Here is a 21,422-nt window from a genome sequence, read left to right on the forward strand (position 1 = left end):
CACGTTCGACATGACACGCTCAATTGATCACGAATAAAATGTGTCTAAATTGGCCGTGCACGTGGTGAAATTTTGCGGGTCCATCCATAATTTTGATTGTGAAGATCGTGGCCTGGAGAAATTATTGGGTTCGGCCTATTCATTATTTCTCATATAATGTGGATCCACCAATGTAGGAATCTCCTTCATGTGAAAGGAGGAAGTTTGTTTTTTATCGAGCATTGCAAAAATTAAGCTGCGGACTCTATTTTGCAATTTCCTTTTTCTTCTTGATAATATACAGTTTCATTATTCGGGTAATTTTTTAAGTGTTTGTGAATTCCTAGCCTCATTCTTACCCCAACGTATCACATAATAGCCTGCCGATGATACCTTCAATGGACAACTCGCTTGTCGTTTATATGAAGTCCTTAAATTACTCAAGTTATGAAAGTTTTTAATTAGTTCGCAATGATATTGCCTTCGCGGACCAAATCCAATGAGGTCTCGATTACGGGTGATCAGTTCCAGGGTGGAATGGGGAATCGGCCCACCTCGTTCTGAACCTACCTAGGAATTAGACCAACGGTATCAATCTAGACACTAAGGATAAGAATACTTGTCAGATTTGTTCACATATTTCATTCATGCATTTTGACGAACACACGGTGATCAGTTTGAAAACGAGATTTAAACGCAACATTGAAGCAATTATTTTGATCCAAGCTTATACAACAACATCCAAATGAGTAGAGATCATTAACAAATCATAAATTGAAGAGTATTTCACATAATTTCAACTGTAATTCTTAGCCTCTACTTTGCGCAAAAAAGGGCAAAAAATAGAGCATTGAGTATTTACGTTGATGAGATGCAATTGTGGTCACAATCAGTTTGTTGAACTTGCGAGAAGAGGCAAGAGCAAGAGAGGGAGGTGAGAGTCAAGTCTTGGGATGAGACCGTGAGAAGGAGGCGTTGAGCGAGAGGGACACGACTCAAGCAAGAGCTGAGGGAGGCGTCAAGCTGCAAGGAAGACGCGAGCGAGAGGCGTCTAACCACGAGGGAGGCGTGAGCATTACGTGATTGAGAGAAGTGAGAGTGAGAGGCGTGAGAGATGACCGAGTCGCGAGAAAAGAATGGGAATTAGGGTTTCAAAATAAAAAGAATTTATATATATGTATGTTCGGTCCGAGAGGTCCAGGTGGGTGGATCCACACATGAAACCAAGAAGCGTACTAATATTACTGGTTCCAAATTATAGGAACTGGAAATTGAGGAAACCGCTCAGATCCGGCCGATTCGGTTCGGTTCCCATGCTCACCCCTAGTCTTGGCAGCCCATCTCCTATACAAGCAATTGCTTTTTTATTCAATTGAAAATTCATCTTTTGTGCATATTAATCAACCTGATCAATTCTTTAGTCGTAACAAGCTCTACTCAAGAAATGGCAAATCGCATAATGCGTATGCTATTTTTGTTCGGTTTGATACAGGTATGAGAATGTTTCCCAACGTAGGACGAGCCCCCGGCTCTGGCGCCGGCTAGTGCTAATACCCGCACCGATCACAATACACGAACAAGTCGCCGCTGTCATCAACCACTTCGCCATACGACGTTCGATCCGTTCACACAAACAAACCGACCCGACCATTCTTAACGATTTGTAATTATTGGGTTGGAAAATCGAATTTTCCCCCATGTTCCAGTTCTACCAAGTAATGCTCGTTCACAAGGCATAAATGAAAATATCATTTCATGAAAGTCAGCGCTTGGAAATGCAAGTTGAGCCGAACAAAGCGGCCAGAAAACGCCACGCGTTCCAACATCCAAACAGAGGAAAGCACGCAATACAGAGGAAGAGGAAGAGGAAGAGTCGTGCATTCTAAGACTTCTGCTTATTCTATGCCCTTGGGAAAAGCAACGTCTTGACCTCCTCGTGCATGAGCAAGCAGCTTTATTAATCTTATACTAATATATACACAGTACCAGTTTCTTAGTCATGGTGAACCATATGAATAAATACAGATTCTCTCTTCTTCTTCTTCTTTTTTATTGAGGGCGATCAATCTGTCAGTCGGCCATTGAAACCTGATGAATGTTCAGGTTCTTCTGTTTTTGCGAGAATCAAACCTTTACTGTAAGATAGTTCTTTTGTTGAACGTAAGAGTTAGTTCTGGCAAAGCGATTCGTCGAGTGTCGCAACGCAGCCGAGGTGAAAGAGAAAATCGATTTCAAGAGCCCAGTCGGCAGTGGGGCCGGTTCATGATCTAGGACCAAAATCGATTCTAGATCGAAAATGAGAAGCGAACCGGTTCTTCCTGAAACCAGTTTGGAACTAAACTGATAAGGCCACTTCCGACCTTAGTCTCGGGTGGAGGCGACTTCGTTCCACTCGCGCACCCTTAATTCCGACTAGACTTTTTTTGAGCAGAGGTTTGAAAACTCAAATTGCATTTGCCCATCAAGATGTGCATACGCATTTGTGGGAGTATAGGCCTAGGAAACTATATGAGGATGTCGCCGAGTAGGCTTTCTTTTGCGGCTTTTACGAGGTCGGCTTTGATACTCATGAAGAAAAACAGAGGACGGTATTAGAAAGCGAAACCTACCTTGGAAACCAACTGGACTTTGACTTTGGAAAAAGATGGTCGTCGTTTGAATTAGGAAGCTCGGAAGAAACCCATCGCGCTTGCGGGGCCGAAGCTGTCCATTGCGGAATGCGAAACACTTGGTGTCCAAAATGTGTCGCATTCCTAGATCGAAATGAAGAGCGAGAAGCAATTGCAAGCTAGTTAGAGAATGCGAAGACGGAACAGGACAAACTCGCATGACTAATTCGCCACGACTCGATTCCGAAATCTATAGCGGGAGGTAGAAACGTGATGATGCCCGATCTTCGACTTTTCAATTTCAAAGAACAGAATGTTGAACAGAAATCTATCACGCAGTCTATTCTTCTCGGGTGAAGGATGAGGAACGATATGCGTATCCTTTGCACAACCACCTAGTTTCTTATACTGACGAGTCATTGGTCATATAGACAAATCATTATTCTCCTGATTAAATAAGAGTAGCTAAATGGAATAACTTAAGAGTAAAGAGGTCATCAAGTCGAGACGAGTTCGCTGGAGTTGATATTTGGCTTACTCAAATAAGAATTGACGGGGTAGATCGTCAACATCAAGATCGTTCATTTTGTATCGAGTATACTGATACATCGATTGTATGGAAAGACTAAATCATAAAACAATCGAAGAAACTTTAAAGAAAGGCAAAGCAGACCATCAAAATTGAACTTCATACTGTACGTATTCACTTGACCATGGAAAAATGACACAAATGGTTTCTGAACTTTGATCAAATGTGCAATGTGGTCTCTGAACTTTTAATCCGTTCAATGTGATTTATGAACTTTAGCTTAATGTACAATGCCGTCCCTAAACTTTCAAGTTATTCAATATGGTCTATGGACTTTTAATACTTGTATAATCTAGTCCCTGGATTATAAAAAATATTCAATATTGTCTCTGAACTTGAATCAATGGTAAGATAATATTGAACATTTTTCATATATTTCAAGGACTAACTTGAACATATAACAAAAGTCCATGGACCATATTGAACATATTAGAAGTTCAGGGATGACATTGCACATTAGGCTGAAGTTTAAGGACCACATTAAACAGATGAAAAGTTCAGGAACCATATTGTGCGTAGCATCAAAGTTCTGAAATCATTCGTGTCATCTTCCCGTTCGACCACTTACCATATAGGCGCCCCGATTACCTGTGCGGGCTTGTCCCCGAGGAATGGTGACGAATTCTCGGTTACAAAAAAAAAAAAAAAAGGGGTGGCGCGCCGTGCAGTCCTCGCCAATAGAAATTTGACCAGCCACGCCCACAAAAAGCAGAAGATTGAGATTGCATGTGAGAGGACAGGACAAGGAGTACACGGATTGGTCGGTGGGTGGGTGGGTTCTTGGAAATCAATGGATTCACGCCTTCTAACATCTCTCACGTTGTTTTCACGAGACCAAAACCAGCTTACACATCTCCGAGAAGCACCGGTGGCCTCGGGACTCAGGAAAATATCCCCGGGGTCGCTCAGACTCAAACCAACAACACGAGTGGCAACGAAGAGAGAGGGGGAGGGAGAGGCCGTTCACGTGTTCCACTTGCGCACCACCTGTCTGCGCAAAGATCCCTTTTTGGAGATACTTTTCTTCTCTTTTCTTGACCGTTTGTTGTTTTCTAGACACTTTTTTTTTTTTGGGTGGGTTTTCTCTGTTTCTCAGCCTCATTTCTCTATGTTACGTTGATGTTTCATCGAAAGGGGTTGCCTTCTTGTGGGTGGGGATGGAGGCTGTAAAAATTTAAGGTAGCTCTCTGGCTCTAATCGAACAGACAAAGATGCAGTAAGACTGCCCCCGTTCATCGGACGGTCAGAAAGGATCTTCACGGTCTGATCATTAAACAAAGTTAAGATTTTCTGCCAGTTTTTTAACTTCCGTCCTTCCAGGTAAAGCCTGGCAGGCTGAGGGTTTGGTATCTTTCCTTTAGTGGTGTGAAGATTTTTCTTCGGGGAGAAATAGGCACCCTCTCCTCTTCCTAGGGAACAGTCTTCTCATCTTTGCCACCACCCTGTCTCTTGCTCTCCGTCTTTCTTTCTCATCTTCTCCTCTTGAAATCCTGAAGCTTTGGAGATTTTTGAGAGAGGAAGAGGGAGAGGGAGAGGGAGGGAGAGATGGAGGCAGTTCTACAGACCAAAGGCCTTCTCTCACTACCCTCAAACCCCAGAAGCAGGTTCTTGAATCCATCCCAGAGCCTCAGGCATAGAGTTTTGTCCATCAAACCCAACAGTCTCTCTGCCCTTCCTCTTTCCACAAATGGGTTCCAGAAATTCAATGGTGTCATCTCAAGGCCTGGTGAAATTTACCAGAAAAACAGGACCTTTCACATCTGCAAGGCTGAGGCAGCAGCTGCAGGTGCTGATGGTCAGCCTGTTTTTAGTGAGCCAGAGAAGCCCAAGTTTCTGGGCTTAGAGGCCGTCACCTTCAAGAAGATTGTCCCTCTAGGGTTGATGTTCTTTTGCATTCTATTCAACTACACAATTCTCAGGGACACAAAGGACGTGCTGGTGGTGACTGCCAAAGGGAGCAGTGCAGAAATCATACCTTTCCTCAAGACTTGGGTGAATTTGCCCATGGCGGTCGGGTTCATGTTGTTGTACACGAAATTGGCTAATGTTCTTTCCAAGGAAGCCCTCTTCTATTCAGTGATTGTCCCTTTCATAGCCTTTTTTGGGGCATTTGGATTTGTTCTGTACCCTCTCAGCAACTATATCCACCCTGAAGCCTTTGCAGACAAGCTTCTTGATATGTTGGGTCCTAGGTTTCTTGGACCTCTTGCAATCATGAGGATCTGGAGCTTCTGCTTGTTTTATGTTATGGCTGAGCTGTGGGGAAGTGTGGTGATTTCTGTGCTGTTTTGGGGATTTGCCAATCAGGTTAGACTTTTTTTTTCCTTTACGACCTGAGGACATTAATTCTTGAGTTGGATATTTGGAAAAAGAGGATCGAATTGCTTGGCTTTAGTAAAGATGGCTATGCTTTTCAAGTCCTGCTCTTTCACCGTTAATTTATGTGCTTTAGAGAACAAGTTCTGTTTGAGATTCCTGCTTATTTGTTGCCTACGGTAAGCTTAAAAGTACTGATGCTTGCCTGTTTAAGGAAGAGGAAAATAAAAGTAAATTGCAATTGGAAGTTGGTTGGAATGTATATCTTATAATTATGAACTAATTACGTCCTCTTAGGATGCCCCCACAACTTTTAGGATGGCACTTTATATCCTATTAGTTCCTGAAAATAATGAGCTCTGTAAATCATGAGAGCACTTAGCCACTTTCTGGTTTTTTCACTCTCATATAGCTGAAAATGCAACTGAGTGGTAATACAAGAAAAACCTAAGGATTTCCTATCTTTGTTAATGCCGGGTTGTGGAATCCTTTCTGGAGTTCATTCCCCTCAAGAGTGATGAGGCTGGGATCTGTGGATATTGGGAAATATTGTAGGTAGATGTTACAGTTTGCTCCTGCCTCTCATTCTTGAATGTGAAACTTTACTAAATTTCTCAGGTAGCTTTGTTTACAATTGGGTTCTCACGGAATTTGAAATAAAATAGGATATTCTTAATTGATCATTTAAGGCATGAAATAGTTTATTATATCTCTGACGAAAATCAGTAGTAAATTCATTCTGACATGTGATACTTTTGTATGTAATATCTCTCATGTTCATTGTTCCAAAGTGATTTAGTGTATCCAAATTGAGCCATGATTGAAGATAAGAACTTTGAAAGCCTGTCATTATGAATCACCTTGCTGCTACGAGCATGAATTAGATTCTTATGTCTAATTGCTGAGATGGATGAAAATTTAGTAAATACTAAGAAGTTGCGGCTGCATGCCGGTTCTTGTTGACGTCCTTCATTGTGAGAAGATTAATAGAGAGAAGTAATTCTTTAACTTGTAATCTGAAATTCATAGGCACCCAAGCAACAAAAGGACTGAGAAATTTGAGATACCTAATATTGCCTAGTGCATCCTTCCCTCCACAAGCAAGTCTTCAGCCAAAATACATGGTTATAGAGTAGCAAGAGGAAGTTTTCTATTGTTCTCTTTCTGCTGTTTATGTTGCTTAGGACCTGAAGTGAATATCCTTTACAGCTAATGTTTCTTATTGTGTGTCATCTATCAATGATGTAGGTTCATTCTTATGAAAAATCGTACATAATTACATGCTTTTGATTGAGGCTTAATGAGTGTATTTCCTTCTGTTTCCAAAATGATTTGCTTTACTGTAGATAACCACTGTTGAAGAAGCCAAAAGGTTCTACCCTCTGTTTGGACTTGGGGCCAACGTTGCTCTTATTTTCTCTGGCCGAACAGTGAAGTATTTCTCTAATATGAGAAAGAATTTGGGTCCTGGAGTCGATGGCTGGGCTATCTCCTTGAAAGCTATGATGACAATTGTGGTGGTAATGGGGCTCGCAATTTGTGGCCTATACTGGTGGGTGAACACTTTCGTTCCTCTTCCAACGCGTAGCAAGAAGAAGAAGGTAAATCTTAAAGAACTTCATTTCCATATAGTTACATCAACTGGCTAGCACCTGGGTGTTATATCATTAGCTTGCTCTTGAGTGGTTTCTTCGCCCCTAGAATCATGTCAACATGGTGTGCATAATCATGGTATCTTGGTGAGGATTGTCTTTATCTTATTGTGACACGAGTCAGTGTTAAGGTTATGATTATATTCTTCAACTTGCACTGGTGTAGTTTTTGCTGGATGTGCCTTGCATATTTCAATAACCGAGCAGCAGGTTCTTTCCAATCCTACATTATTTATGCATTCAGGCATTAACTTCGACGACATTTTGCAGGAGAAGCCCAAGATGGGAACAATGGAGAGTGTGAAGTTCTTGGTATCTTCAAGATACATCCGAGATCTCGCTACATTAGTGGTTGCTTATGGTATTAGCATCAATCTTGTTGAAGTTACATGGAAATCAAAGCTCAAAGCGCAGGTAAGTTTCATGTAGCAACTGCTGTTATCATCTCCAGCATTAGTTTGACATATGTACTAATAATTCTCCAAATTCCATCTCTCTCGATTGTGCAGTTTCCCAGTCCAAATGAATATTCTTCCTTCATGGGCGATTTCTCGACTGCAACCGGCATAATGACCTTTTCCATGATGTTGCTTAGCCAATTCATATTCAACAAATATGGATGGGGAGTCGCAGCCAAGATCACGCCGACCGTCCTGCTTTTGACAGGAATTGGATTCTTTTCTCTGATATTGTTTGGCCATCCGCTTGCCCCTGCTCTAGCTAATTTCGGGATGACCCCTCTTTTGGCCGCTGTATACGTGGGTGCACTGCAAAATATTTTCAGCAAAAGTGCCAAGTACAGCTTATTTGACCCTTGCAAAGAGATGGCGTACATTCCCCTCGATGAAGACACTAAGGTTTGGATTTTCACTTTTTGTGCTTTTGGAATCATCTCAAATTAATGGTTTATACTTCCTAGAATCGATGTAGATCTTGGAGTGCAATTATTTACTGTTGATCAATACAAGAAAGATACAACACCTTAAGGAACTAGTATGATCCGGAGATCAGAGAGAAAAATGACACAATATTCAGGATGAGGGAAATAGGTTAAGCTATTTTTCTTGCTTGTTTCTCAACTAGCCCGTGACATGCTTTCTTCAGGTTAAAGGTAAAGCAGCCATTGATGTCGTCTGTAACCCACTGGGCAAGTCTGGCGGTGCTTTGATCCAACAATTCATGATCCTAACATTTGGATCGCTTGCAAATTCGACTCCTTACTTGGGGGGAATTCTTTTGGTGATTGTTCTTGCATGGTTAGCCGCGGCTAGGTCTCTTGAGACCCAGTTCAATGCCTTGCGCCAAGAGGAAGAGCTTGAAAAGGAGATGGAGAGAGAGGAAGTTAAGATACCGGTCGTGCCGCAAACAGAAAGCGGGAATGGCTCTTTGGCATCTGGCTCGACTTTGAACCCTGCCACTGGCGACTCGGCAAGCAGTTCATCGGAGACTTCGATGCCTCGCAATTAATTCATGTTTCTCGCGTCACTCTACAATGGAGTGATGCTGATGCTTGGCGATGTTTGCTGGCTGTAGGATTTGTTTCTCTTATAGAAATAAATGGTTACTGAAGCGGCTATTTTTTTGGCTCAGAGACTGCTCTTTTTACTTGAAAATTTATAAAAGCTTCTGCTAGATGAAGGTCATTGTATCATAGAGAATTTTTTCATGATGATGATGTGAATGAAAAGATCTGCCTTTACTGTAGTATGACATGTTTGAGACACACCTCCTAATCTCTCAAACATCGTTTCACCGGCCATAGTAATGCAAAGGTATGGCTAGCTGTGATCGTCAAGGTTGGCGGCGGCGGCGGCAGCCACCACTGCGTCAGTGAGGTTGCAACCTCAGTCTCGACTGAGCAACTCATAGCCACCAGAGGTTGGGACCAAAGTCTTTGACGCGATTGAGATGCGCGATCTCAGCTGTGACCTCACCCAATTTACCCGCGTCGTTTTTATGGGTCTTGTTACGAGCTTCGCTAGGTTGTTCAGGCCTAGCTAAATCACTCAACATCTCGCCGGATCTTCATGTACCGCGTGTTATGTAACTTACAACACCCGACAGACAATCTCCTCCCGCCATTCCGACCGGCGTGGTAGAATCTCTCGATACCTTGATCATTTTTTGGTTCTGTCTATCTTTTGGTTAGATGCAAACTAAAAGAGACATGGACCTCAACTCCTCAACCAAATTGTAGAACTAATTCTAGTATGCCACGACAACATTGCTCTCACTTAGTCTCCTCTCCCAATATAAACCCCCCTGAAGAATCGCTGGCCTGGGCCAATTGGGCCTAATCTGTGCAGCCTTAGCTCTTTAGGCTAACAAGCAAACAAACAAAACATGAAAAATGGAAGCTCACGGACGACCGTAGAAAAGCTTTGGCCACATTATGAATGGACACATTTCCTCTGGGCCATCACCACCTCCTCTCCTGCTCGACGAAATTCCCCGAAATCGACAAATACTTAGGTTGCTCTCGTTCATTGTTTCACACCATTGCGAGTTCACTCACCATTACCATGAATCAAATTGACCCATCACTGAAAATTCTGCCTCAATACGCCCATCATCACGTACCGTACTGTATCCTGTATAATGCCGCCCCAACCCTCTCCCCAATGGTACTGTTTTGCTCTGAGATTCCTGACAGGTCCAATGCTCCATTAATGTGCAAATATTCCTTCCAAAGATACGTTGTGGCTCAATCGACCAAAACTCATAAAAGCACCAACATGGTGTTGAAAGAGATGGCCTCCTCTCTTCTCCCTCTCTTTATCCTCTCTCGCAACTCTCGAACGTCAACCAAAACCCGCTCGTCTCGTTCCTAACCACTCCCTCCTCGTCCTTGTGCCAGTACCAAAATTTTTTGGCTCTCTCAAATTCTACCACACACAAGCCTCACCGGTTGCTAACGCATGAAGAAGCAGACGTTACAGGAACCCGTCGCATTTCCCGCCGTCAACGTGCAGCAGTACGCGGGCATGGCTGCCGACTGCTGGTTCAACGACGCATGCATCCTCGACATGGACTACTTTGTCAAGACGGTTGCCGCCGTCAAGGCCAAGGACGTCCGCCCTGACCTCGTCGGCTCCATCATCTCCCACTACGCCTCCAAGTGGCTCCCCGAGCTCGCCGACGACTTCCCCGAGAAGGGGGGCGGTGGCGCCCTTGCCGAGTTCGAGGGCTCCCCTGAGAGTGCCACGGCGTCGTGGATGAAGAAGAGGTTCTTCGTCGAGACACTTGTCGGGATCCTTCCCCCCGAGCGGGACTCCGTCTCGTGCAACTTCTTGCTGCGCCTCTTGCGCACGGCCAACATGGTCGGCGCGGAGCCGAGTTACAGGTAATTTTGAGTACCGACTGAATACACATGATTATTACTGGATACGTGAAGGTCAAATTGAAATTGCGTATGAGATGTTCGAGACATTATAAACTTATAGAGCCCAATTCGACAGTACGAAACGGCAAATACCCTCACATACGTTTCTTGGGGTTATAGGTTAGAGTTAGAGAAGAGGGTGTCATGGCAATTGGAACAGGCCTCGCTGAAGGAGCTCATGATACCGTCGTTCAGCCACACATGCGGGACGCTGCTCGACGTCGAGCTCGTGCTGAGGCTGGTCATGAGGTTCGTGAGCTTGGAGGTCGAAGGCGGCGGGAGCAAGAGTGGGGCCGCGCTGATCAAAGTGGCCAAGCTCGTGGACTGTTACCTGGCCGAAGCTGCGGTCGATTCGAACCTGAGCATCGGCGAGTTCGTGGCTCTCGCCGGCGCTCTTCCCGGTCCTGCTCGGTCGTCCGACGACGGCTTGTACAGGGCCATCGACACCTATCTCAAGGTGAGTCCGTTCTATTAATTGCCTGATGAAGATGACAAATAATGTCAGAGGATGTCAAAATCGATCACATGCCCCTAGGGAATCGAACGTACCTACTTATAGCGATCGGCAATTAACGAATATTGGACCTGACCAAGGGGATGAAAAAGTAGCTGAGAAGGTGAAAATGGGCGTGGTCACTTGTAAAACATCAGATGATATATGCGTAAATCATCAGAACCCTTGGTCTTATATACGGTCAGGTCCAAATGACATCAATATCGTTTGTCCTGGTTTCTTTTGGCAAGTGGCCTAATGGGGATGGTTGAGATAGGACTTCAATTCTATAATACACTCACGCGACACGCCTCGTTGTAATTAAGCATGAAAATATCGTCATGCGTCATAAAATTATCTTATCATGTTACGATACGTACTGTCGAAAAACATGTAATTGCACGTACGGTGACCCTGTTCGTGTCTTGGAAAATTTCCGGCAGCCCGATGCTTCAATTCGGCCTCCTTCCATTTTCCACCTTTTTTAAGTTGAGAAAAGTGAAGAAAACTCTACTCGATTTCCCTCTTTTTTTCCTTTGTCAATCACCGTTACAGTGTCGATTTACAGAGTAACGTCGCAGATTTGTGTTGTATAATCGAAAATGACTTACTTAACTAATCACTCCATCGACAAATCTTGGGTAAACTTGGTGAGTCCAACTGGAATCACCCACAATTTATAGGTTGTCATGTACATAGACAAACATAAAAGGATGAGATGATTGTCTTCCGATCACTGCAGGCACATCGGAATGTGTCGAAGCAAGAGAGGAAGAGGCTGTGCGGACTAATGGACAGCCGGAAGCTCTCGCCGGAGGCGTCCCTCCACGCGGCCCAGAACGAGCGCCTGCCCGTGCGGGCCGTGATCCAGGTCCTCTTCTCGGAGCAGACCAAGCTGAGCCGCCACCACGACTGGAGCGGCTCCTTCAGCGGTGCCCGGAGCCCGAACATGGCCGGGCTCGAGCCCACCGTGCGGTGCCTCTCGAAGCGGGAGGCGGGCGCGCAGCAGGCGGAGGTGCGGAAGCTGAGGGAGGAGGTGGCGAGGCTGCAGAGCCAGTGCAGCGGCATGCAGGCGCAGATCGAGAGGATGCTGGAGAAGAAGAGCAAGGGCTTCTTCAGGTGGAAGAAGATAGGGCTGGTGCCGAGCTCGGTCAAGAACAACGTGGGCGTGGTCCAGAGGGCCGATGAAGGTGATCGAGTCGAAGCTAGCTTCGGGACATTCACGCCTGTCAACATGAAAACCAGGCTGGTCAAAGGCAGGACTCCTCCCAATCCCAAGTGCAGGAAATCCATGCCCTAAATCAGTAAATTGTGCTTCTGCATATATGATCATCTAGTTATATTGTGGGTGATTTTTTTTCTTACTAACTTTCCGCAGCTTCTCCGTCGGTCGAAAAGAAAATTTTACACAGGCGATGTAGCATGTGAATGCACGGAATGTGTACGTAGAATTCGATCCCATAATGCGATCTGGTGGCACTATAGGTACGTCATCCATCCGATCGGCGCTTGTGTATGTTCTTTTCATATCGACAGCAAATCGAATAAAATGTCATTTCATGTTCAAAAGTTACTTGGTATGACCTGATGTAAAGGCCTCAAAAGGCCAGAAATTTTTTTACCTGCTGTACTCTGCAGTGGTACCCCCAATTAGGCAAGATATAAGAATTAGGGGTGAGCAACGGGACTGCCTGGACCGTACCGTACTAAATCGATTGGTTCTTTAAGGTTCCCGAGGGTAGCGGTCTGCTTTCCGGTTCCATAAAATTGAAACCGGTGATTTTCAGTATGGTTCCCGATTCCAGGAGTGAAACTGCCTATCTGGATCGGATCGGTTATTATTATTATTATTTATTTCTTAAAATCTTTAAAGAAAGAAACCCTAATGCTCTTTAGTCGTTCCCTCTCTTTCCACTTTCCAGTTTTCCTTTCACCTCTCACGAGTCATGCCTTTCCCTCTTTTGAGGTCTTCCCTCTCAGCTCTTTCCCCTCCCATCCCTCTCTTTCTATTTGACCTCCCACGCTTTTGCCCCTCTCTTTATAGTTTCCCCTCTCATGCCTTTCGCTCTCGGCTTTTTCCGTCCCTCTCGCTCGCAGTCTATCCTCGTCATTTGCTGCCGGTCTCTCTATTTCTCTGTCTTTCTCCTTCTTGAGTTTGTCCTTCGCACTCTGTCCCTCCTTATTTGCGACCGGTTCCATTGGACCACTTGGGAATCGGATCGGACTAATTGATCCGGTCTTATTCCAGGACTAGGTGGTTCGGTTCTCGATTCTAGAAACTAGGAACTGGTCCTTCTGGTTCGATTCGCGATTCCTAAGTGGGACCGGACCTAATCGGGAATCGATTGTTAGGATTCGCCGCACAATCACAGAGAAAGTAAAGAGTAAAAAACGAGAAAGAGAATTTGAGACGCAATGTTTTATTTTGATTTACCCTTAAATTAGGACTACGTCCAGCTGAGGATTCCACTATAATTAGCACATCGCACCTCTCCGTTACATCCTTCAATTACAAGAGAAAGATAATATATATAAATATATCCAATAGCTATTCATGGGTCCAAGTCGAAACTACTAATAAAATCACGAATTCAAAATATAAAAAACCCTCCGGCTTTCAAGGGGCAGGCGGTCCCCTCGAACCCCCGCCTGCTCACCGGGAAGCAGGATTCCCGTGCTATCCTATCGCTGGGAGTATGAACCACACCCCAACACCGATCACCCCTAATCGTAACAAGTTTGACGCATACATTGGTTCTTGTTAATGTGTTTCAGGAGATGGGTCCGGTAAGGGATAAAAAAGTGCATCTTGATTCTCAATCCATTTTGTGAAATGGACCCAATCAACCGGTAGTCGGCCCGGCCCACACGGCACGGACAAATCTTAACACATATGTATGAAAGCTGACTCGCAGGAAAGTTCATGATAATTCTGCTCATCAATGAATACAACTAAATTTGCCAAAAGGCACGTATATAATTTTTTTTTTTTGATGACCCAGGGAATCCCCACACGGCCGATAGCCGGGAGGTAAACCCTGGGGGCGACACGTGCTAGCCACCACACACGTGCACTGGTTAAGTCACCCTGCGACACCCGGGATTCGAACACTCAACCTTTTACGAGAGGAAGAGTGCGCGCTCCAGCAGCGCCACCTAGGCGGGTGGTGCACGTATATAATTGATGGGTACGTGTTACAAAAAATTAGCAGAATATAAGCCAATCGATAAATCAATTTCATGCGGCAGCCAAAGAGCAGTATGATTTCTATTTTCATGCTTTTTTTTGAAAACATTCTCTTCTTCTAAGACCAAAGGGTGGGAAATGGCGAACGGCGCAGCAACCTCCTCCCGTCAGCGTACCCGCCGAGCTTGCATGCTGCAGAATGTTCAGTGACCCATAAGTACTCGGCCTAACGAACGAGCTTGTCATCGCGGTTTTAAAAATGCAGGTTAGTGGTTCAGGAGTCGATGCTACCACATCATCGCAAGCGAGGTCGAACTCTTGACCTAGCAAAGTTGAATGTCAGCGTCGTTGCACTAATCTGCCATGCTTTGGTGGGTGGAAATTAAAGGAGAAAATAACATAAATAGTTTCTGAACTAGTATTGCTGTGCATATTCTAAGCAGGACGTGTCCTTGAGCTTTAGGCAGGGAGCTAGATTCCCCTCTCTTCCCCAAGAAAATTACTCGTCGCTGACGTAGTTGAGAAACCTCCTTAAACTAGTGTTGGATTTTGATATTCCTCGAGGAGTATCATGCAGCATACTAAAGTTGGCCAAAACTCTCTTGCTCGAACTCGATTCGATAAAAAAACACGATAATACTCGAGAGCCCGCTTTGATTAAATTCGATCGTAGTGACGCAACGGGTAACTTTGTTTTGGGTTATCAATTTTTCCCGCTATTGCCAATGAAAAAACCTTTCCTTTATCTTGATGATGAAGCGTGCGATCGTGAATCTTGAAAGCTGACGATTTGGAGCGTTGTCCTTTGTACTTTTGCAACTCTACCTTTCCTTTTGGTAGGATGCACATGATGCATCGCATATAATATGATCTCCGAAGAAGCTGATTTGGCGTCCTTCTAGGTAACTTTTTTCTAATCACAAGATGGGCGGGCTAATACGAGGTCGAGGTAAACGCAATCTAACCATTGATTGCATTGCCAGAAGGAAGCAAAGGCCGTCTCGAAGAACATTCACGACACGTGTTTCGGGCAAAATGCACGTTGCTACGTTTCGAAGTAAATTCGTGGCCAGATTAACTATGTTCGTTGTGTCGAATAGGACCGCGTCGCCAAAAAAGCGAAAGGATTAGTCAGCATCTTGAGATCTAACAATGCAAAAAATTTACATCTTCCAAGTTGAATGGGCTCCTAGATTCAAAAGCATATTGGAGCAGCCAAATTTGAATGTTGATTGGCGGGACCTTATCCAATGTGCTCCGTCCCTTTCTTGCTTCTCTTAATCATATGATTGAGAATGATTAGTAAACCGTTGATTGGTTGTGCCAACAAGCATGCGGTCCTGTTGGTAAAGGGATTGGAGGGGTGAGGCCGGAGAATATCGATCCGGGGTTCAATCCTTGTGAGCACCGTACACACATATACATAGAAGAGAGAAATGAGACAAAAAAAAAAAAGTCAGTCAGCTGCGAAGACGAGAGGGATTATCGGAGTCCACACGGAAGATTGATCGATAGATTTTTCGTCCTTTTCCAAGTTGAATGGGCGCCTAGATTTAGAAGCATAATGGAACAGCCAAATTTGAATGTCAATTGGTGGGACCTTATCCAATGTGCTCCGTCCCTTTCTCACTTCTCTTAGTCATATGATTGAGAATGATTAGTAAACCGTCGATCGGCTGTGCCAACAGGCATACGACCTTATTGGTAAAGGGATTGGGAGGGTAAGGCTGGAGAGTATCGATCCGGGGTTCGATTCTTATGAGCACCGTACACACATATACATAAAAGAGAGAAGTGAGATAAAAAAGAAAAGGTCAATTAGCTGAGAAGATGTGAGGAATTATCGGAGTCCACAAGGAAGATTGACCGATAGATTTTTCGTCCTTCAATTTGAAAGGATTTCTCGACTGATATCGAATTTTTAGGAAAGCAAAAACCTTTTTATATACATTTTGATTCAATCGATCTCACCTATTCAATTCAATGTTACGATCGCGTCACATGTATTGCGACACGAAATGCCTTCTAGGGCTTGGGATACCCTTTTCGATATGGATGCAATATTAGAAACGGAGTTCATTGGAAGCGAGCAAAATGTTAAAGAAGTCTAGAGAGAGGGTTCGAATATATGTAAGGGTCAAAAAGTATGATGTCCCATCGGTCCCATGGATGAACGGGCAAGTGGGGCGATTGGTTTGTATCTCACATCAGTCATATCGATTATCAACGGTCAAACTAAGACATAATGGTAATTACCTGGACGTGCCATTTATGTCTCCCCTGTCCAATTTTTTTTTGCTATGGTAAACATTACGATTCATCCGGACAAGTCGCCGTTATAGGGGGGATGATACCCGTTGGTACCGGCGCGCTTTGGAAGAATCGATTTGTTACCGCGCCATCTTATTAAGAATAACAAGGGCATCTTTGAATATTCAAAGTTTCATATCTAAAGCGAGTTTTCAAGGGAACGGTCCCCTATCCTTTGATTTCCATATAAAGGACGCGCTGAGCATAAATATCCCCTTTAACTTCTATTCGGATGGACAGAATATTTTTCATACAAATTGAGCATTTCCAAAAAATATTCCTTTTTTTTAGTTACTTTTTACGATGGGTTTCAGAGCTGTTTCTATTCTTTCATTAATTGATTTATGTATCGGATTCCATTCGCCCCCATGGTTAGGAACTAATGATTGGCGGAACCATAAGATGAGCATGAACCCTTATTTGATATGCTCGATTCAAAACACCGCACGTTCTGAAGCAATAACTAACACGTATCGCGATCTCAATCGACACATTGCAAACTGTGGGATTTCTCTGTCCGGTTCCTTAACAGAGTGTCGTCGAGGCACTCGGCAACAAAATTCACTTGTGAACCCCCGAAAGATGGAAGGTAGATTGTCGGTTTGTCATCTGTGTTTTTTTTTCCTCTTCCAAAAGGCAGGGGGTTCTTTCTCCATCCGGCAGTATTTTTGCCCGCAAAGGAAACGACGAAGGGAAGCTATCACGACGCACGCACGCACGCAACAGTCCTCCTTTGTCTCTACATATCGTCACGATCCACCGGCGTTTCTGCAGGATTCGTCATGCGATGGAGAATACATGTAAACAATGCAATTTCTGAATCGGGTTTTCTTCCGACAGTTCGCCCTTGAGAATGCCCTTGACCGGCCGGTTTAGCAAGCCTGCCAAGCCAATCAAGGTCCTCTAAGGGCGATACGATAACCCCGGTCGCGAAGGACAGACAGCGATAAGGCCAAATCGCGCTCTCGGTTGGCCGGCTTAGCATGATGATATCAAACTCCTATAATCAAAGCTTAGTAGTACCCAGTGGCAAAGGCTGGACAGTAATGAGGGCCCCGAATGACGCCCTCGGCAGGCCGCCTTGACTCTACCCTTTCTGTCCGGATGGTCATCGTCGCTGGAAATTAATTGTTACTTCTTAGGGTTAATACCACAAAATATTTCAAACTGGTACATCTATGACAAATTTACCCAAAACTAATTTTTTGACAACAAAAAATCCCAAACTGGTATACCATGATAAATTTACCCTCCGTTAGTTTTCGTTAAATTTTACTGTCAAATTTTTGAGTTGGATGACATGTGGTAGTTGACAGGTGTACCAGTTTGAGGTTTTTGGTGGTCAAAAAATTAGTTTGGGGTAAATTTATCACAAATGTACCAATTTGGGGTTAAGAGTATCGGTTTAGGATTTTTCGTGGTATTAACCCTACTTCTTATTCCGGGGAAGATCCTGTCAAGATCCGTGTTTCCGATTCGAGTTGTTATTTATCCCGGGCCGTCTTACTGGAGAGACTGTTTGGATAGAGAGATTAAAACCTTTGCAGATGCACTAATACTTATGCATCATGCATAGCTAGCTTTCATAAATTGATCAATTAGGCTGCTTAGCTAATAGCCAGACCCTTTTTTTTTTGGTCACTAACGAGTGCGACCGTTGTGCACAGATACCTTTTATTTAAATGAAGAGCATAGAATCTTAATTTTTTTTAACACCAAAAATCTCAAATTTGAACACGTGTGACATCTATCCCCCGTTAAAGTTCTGTCAATAAGAACCGTTAAAAAATTGACTACATGGACGCCGGAAGGCAAACGGTGTCGACATGGCGCCCACATGACTTAACTGAAATAAAAATAAGATTGTTTTGACTAAAAAATTATATAACGGGATCTTGACGGAGAGTAAATGTGTTACATATGTATAAATTTGAGATTTTTATATCACAAGAAAAAGTTTTGGATAAATGAGTTACAATTGACATAATTTGGAAACGCCGCTAAAAAACTAATTATAAGTCCTTAATTGCAATCGAGTTTCTTTGGGTCCGGTCAAAGTCAGACCGTCGATGGTAGTACGAGAAAAATTAATGAGGACATCGTGACATAGACCCAAGAATAGCGGTCCAAATTATCGTTAGCACTTAGCTGTTTCAATTGCCTTACCAACTCATCTGATCTTGATTCTAATTTCAATAGATCCTCAACAAACCAAGTCACTCCATGCCCGGAGCGGCGCTTACATAGGATCTGACGACGTTAATCCGGGAGACCCTTTTCTTCGTATTGCTTTGCCGGCAAAACTTTCGACCGAGTTAAAGGGGAAAAGAAAACAAAACGAAAAGGCAGGCTGGACTTTGGCGTCAAGTCTCGTGTGGAATGTTATAATCGGGGAGTCAAATAGGGATCTAGAAAGATTTGAGGCCGAAAGAATAGAGAAGAGCGAACCTGACTAAATGGAACCTCCCATGCATTTGCTACAAAAGCAATGGATCACAACTTCACATCGCAAAATTGAGAAAAGGATTGATGAATGGGTTGAACTTGGGGCGATTCGATTCGAGCAATTCAATGCCCCATCTTTTGCGGGATTTGTAATTTCCACAGGTTGAATCTTCTTCTTCTTTGAGCAGCTATTACGTCATGCAGCATCCCACAAGTCAAGCACGTGCGATTAAGAAAAGTGTCGTTCTTCAGAGTTCAAACCCCTCCAGAAATTCAGCTGTAATCCCCCAAAACAGCGATTCGGTGAAACTTGAATTCTAATTGGCCAGATTAGTTAGAGACTTTTCTATTGAGGCGTTCGATTCATCGATCGCGTGGACTACGATGATGATCACCCAGGGAAAATTTACCAATCAATTCTAAAACAGTTTGTATAGCTGCCAATTCAGTCTTAAATTTCAATATAATCCTTTCGATCGATTGCCGCTGGAACTCGCTGATAGGACGGCCGGCGAGGACTGGACACCGCCATGTTAGCAATTTTCAGAAGCAACCGGTGGTCGGAAGGACTACGTTGGAATTTAGCGTAAAAGTTTAGGACTATATTGGTAAAACTAAAAAATTTAGGACTGAATTGGCACATGTACAAGCCGTAATATCGAAAAATGCGGACCTGAAGCAAAGGAATAAGACGATATCGAAAAATGCAACAAGACTTCGCGACAAATCTCGCGCGAGCAATCTCGAAAGCTTTCGATGCTTCTAAGTTAAGAGGAGGGAATCATAAATTTTAGGCTAAAGTCCATCGAACACGTTGTGCTGTATCAAGGTGGGTAAACATCGTACCTGAAGGAGAGACAGATTCCGAAGGCGGCGGCTGACAGTTTCGTTGTTGGAAACAAGTGTTCGGGACGAATCGACAAAGAATCAAACGGCGAGGGATATGGAGTAAGATAGTTCTCGAAATTCAGGAGCCAAAAGTGTAACTAATTAACCCGCTTTAGAGTGAATCGTGCTTAGCATGATTTCATTGAATTAATTAATTAAAGCTTCATGACCCCCTTTGGATCGTCCCATATCGTATGATGCATACGATCGTCCTATCTGATGGCCCGTTGCTGGCCACAGGCGATGGCTAGCGAGGCCTAGGCAAGGGTCGCCCTGGGGCAATCCGGCGAGATGGCCCAAAGGTTCCAACATTTTCTCTCGCTCGGTTTCACATTCAGGAAGAATTTTGCGGTTTACACTAGGTTTCACTGGATCCCGTTCCCCAACCGTTGATCTCACGTGAACTCGATTGATCACGCGGCTGCATGTTAAGTTCACATGAGATCAACGTCCGACCCCAGCAAGAAGAATTTTGTGGTTTACACTCGGTTTCACCAGGTCGATCGAATTCATAATGGTTGATCACGTAGCTGAATGTAAGTTCACGTGAGATCTATGTCCGACCCCATCCAATGGAGCCAACTTTTGATGTGCACTTTTCCACGTTCAAAGTGAAATTTGGAGGGAAAAGGTTTAGGAATCATGCACCGTTTTCCTTGTTACAGCAATCTATCTGAAAAGACAAACTGTTTTCTTGCTTGAGAAAACCTTTCCAAGAAAAGGGTCGGAAACACATGTTTTCTTGCTTGAGATTTCGTGTTCAAGTGAAAACGGATGCGGATTTCAATTGCTACCCACCCGAAAAGGTTGCTAATAGAGGACAAAAAAAAGTCTTCAAAAATCCATTTTGGACCTGCTGTTGGTAAAAATTACTTCCTTCTTTTTTCCATTCACGAGTCGTTATCGACTATAAAAGAAGCGTGTAATCGAGCGGCGGTCACGGTCAGCAGAAGCTCAGAGCAATACGGAAAAAGATTGTAAGAAAAAGGAAAATCAAGAATAGCAAGAGAGAGAAACAGCCTTCCAAATGGTAAAAACGTATGTATAGGAGGGTCACCATCATGTTGGAAACTATTAACTTCACACGAATCATACTAATCGAATCATCATCAAGAAGAATAATACACTGCTCAACAAGTTCTTTCTAGATGCACGATATCCTTGATCATATGCGTCAATCGAAATGTTCTCCAAAAACCCTACGAAACCCCCGGGATAGAACGATCGAGATCATGAGCGCGAATTTCGAAGGTCGATAATGGAAGACGACTTTCTAATTGTCTATTATCATTATTCTTCTTTGTATGAAAATCTTATTCGATTCTATATGTTATACCCTGCCCAAAATGCAAAGTTGCGGTAAGCACAAGATGGAATTGAATTGAAGGGGCAAGATTCTCAAGCGAGGGCGGGCCATTGTGCCACAAGCATGTGCTATAAGCATAACGAAACCCGTTTTTCAAAGTATCAACGCACCCCGTGCTAAGTAATCAAATGGAAAACAAGAATAATTCCAATTTTCAATCCGGCAACCTTTTCCTTTGCGTAAAATGCGAACCGGGGTTTCGAAAG

The 21,422-nt window shown here is 43.8% G+C and overlaps 2 protein-coding genes across 2 annotated transcripts; both read left to right on the top strand.

The window, feature by feature from the left end:
• Positions 1–4,114: 4,114 nt before the first annotated feature.
• LOC115678367 (plastidic ATP/ADP-transporter-like) lies at positions 4,115–8,849 on the top strand. The gene is made up of 5 exons (XM_030601741.2): positions 4,115–5,484; positions 6,840–7,094; positions 7,416–7,559; positions 7,655–8,002; positions 8,250–8,849. The coding sequence occupies exons 1-5, from the start codon at positions 4,723–4,725 to the stop codon at positions 8,610–8,612; spliced, it is 1,872 nt and encodes a 623-aa protein (XP_030457601.1). The 5' UTR covers positions 4,115–4,722; the 3' UTR covers positions 8,613–8,849.
• Positions 8,850–9,837: 988 nt separating this feature from the next.
• Positions 9,838–12,589, top strand: LOC115678400 (coleoptile phototropism protein 1-like). Its single transcript, XM_030601787.2, has 3 exons — positions 9,838–10,488; positions 10,648–10,984; positions 11,763–12,589. The coding sequence occupies exons 1-3, from the start codon at positions 10,064–10,066 to the stop codon at positions 12,318–12,320; spliced, it is 1,320 nt and encodes a 439-aa protein (XP_030457647.1). The 5' UTR covers positions 9,838–10,063; the 3' UTR covers positions 12,321–12,589.
• The last annotated feature ends 8,833 nt before the right edge of the window (positions 12,590–21,422 follow it).

Source organism: Syzygium oleosum, unplaced genomic scaffold (genome assembly GCF_021117445.2).
Source record: "Syzygium oleosum isolate NSW1041296 unplaced genomic scaffold, Sole_v2.1 Sole_v2.05, whole genome shotgun sequence".
NCBI lineage: Eukaryota > Viridiplantae > Streptophyta > Magnoliopsida > Myrtales > Myrtaceae > Syzygium > Syzygium oleosum.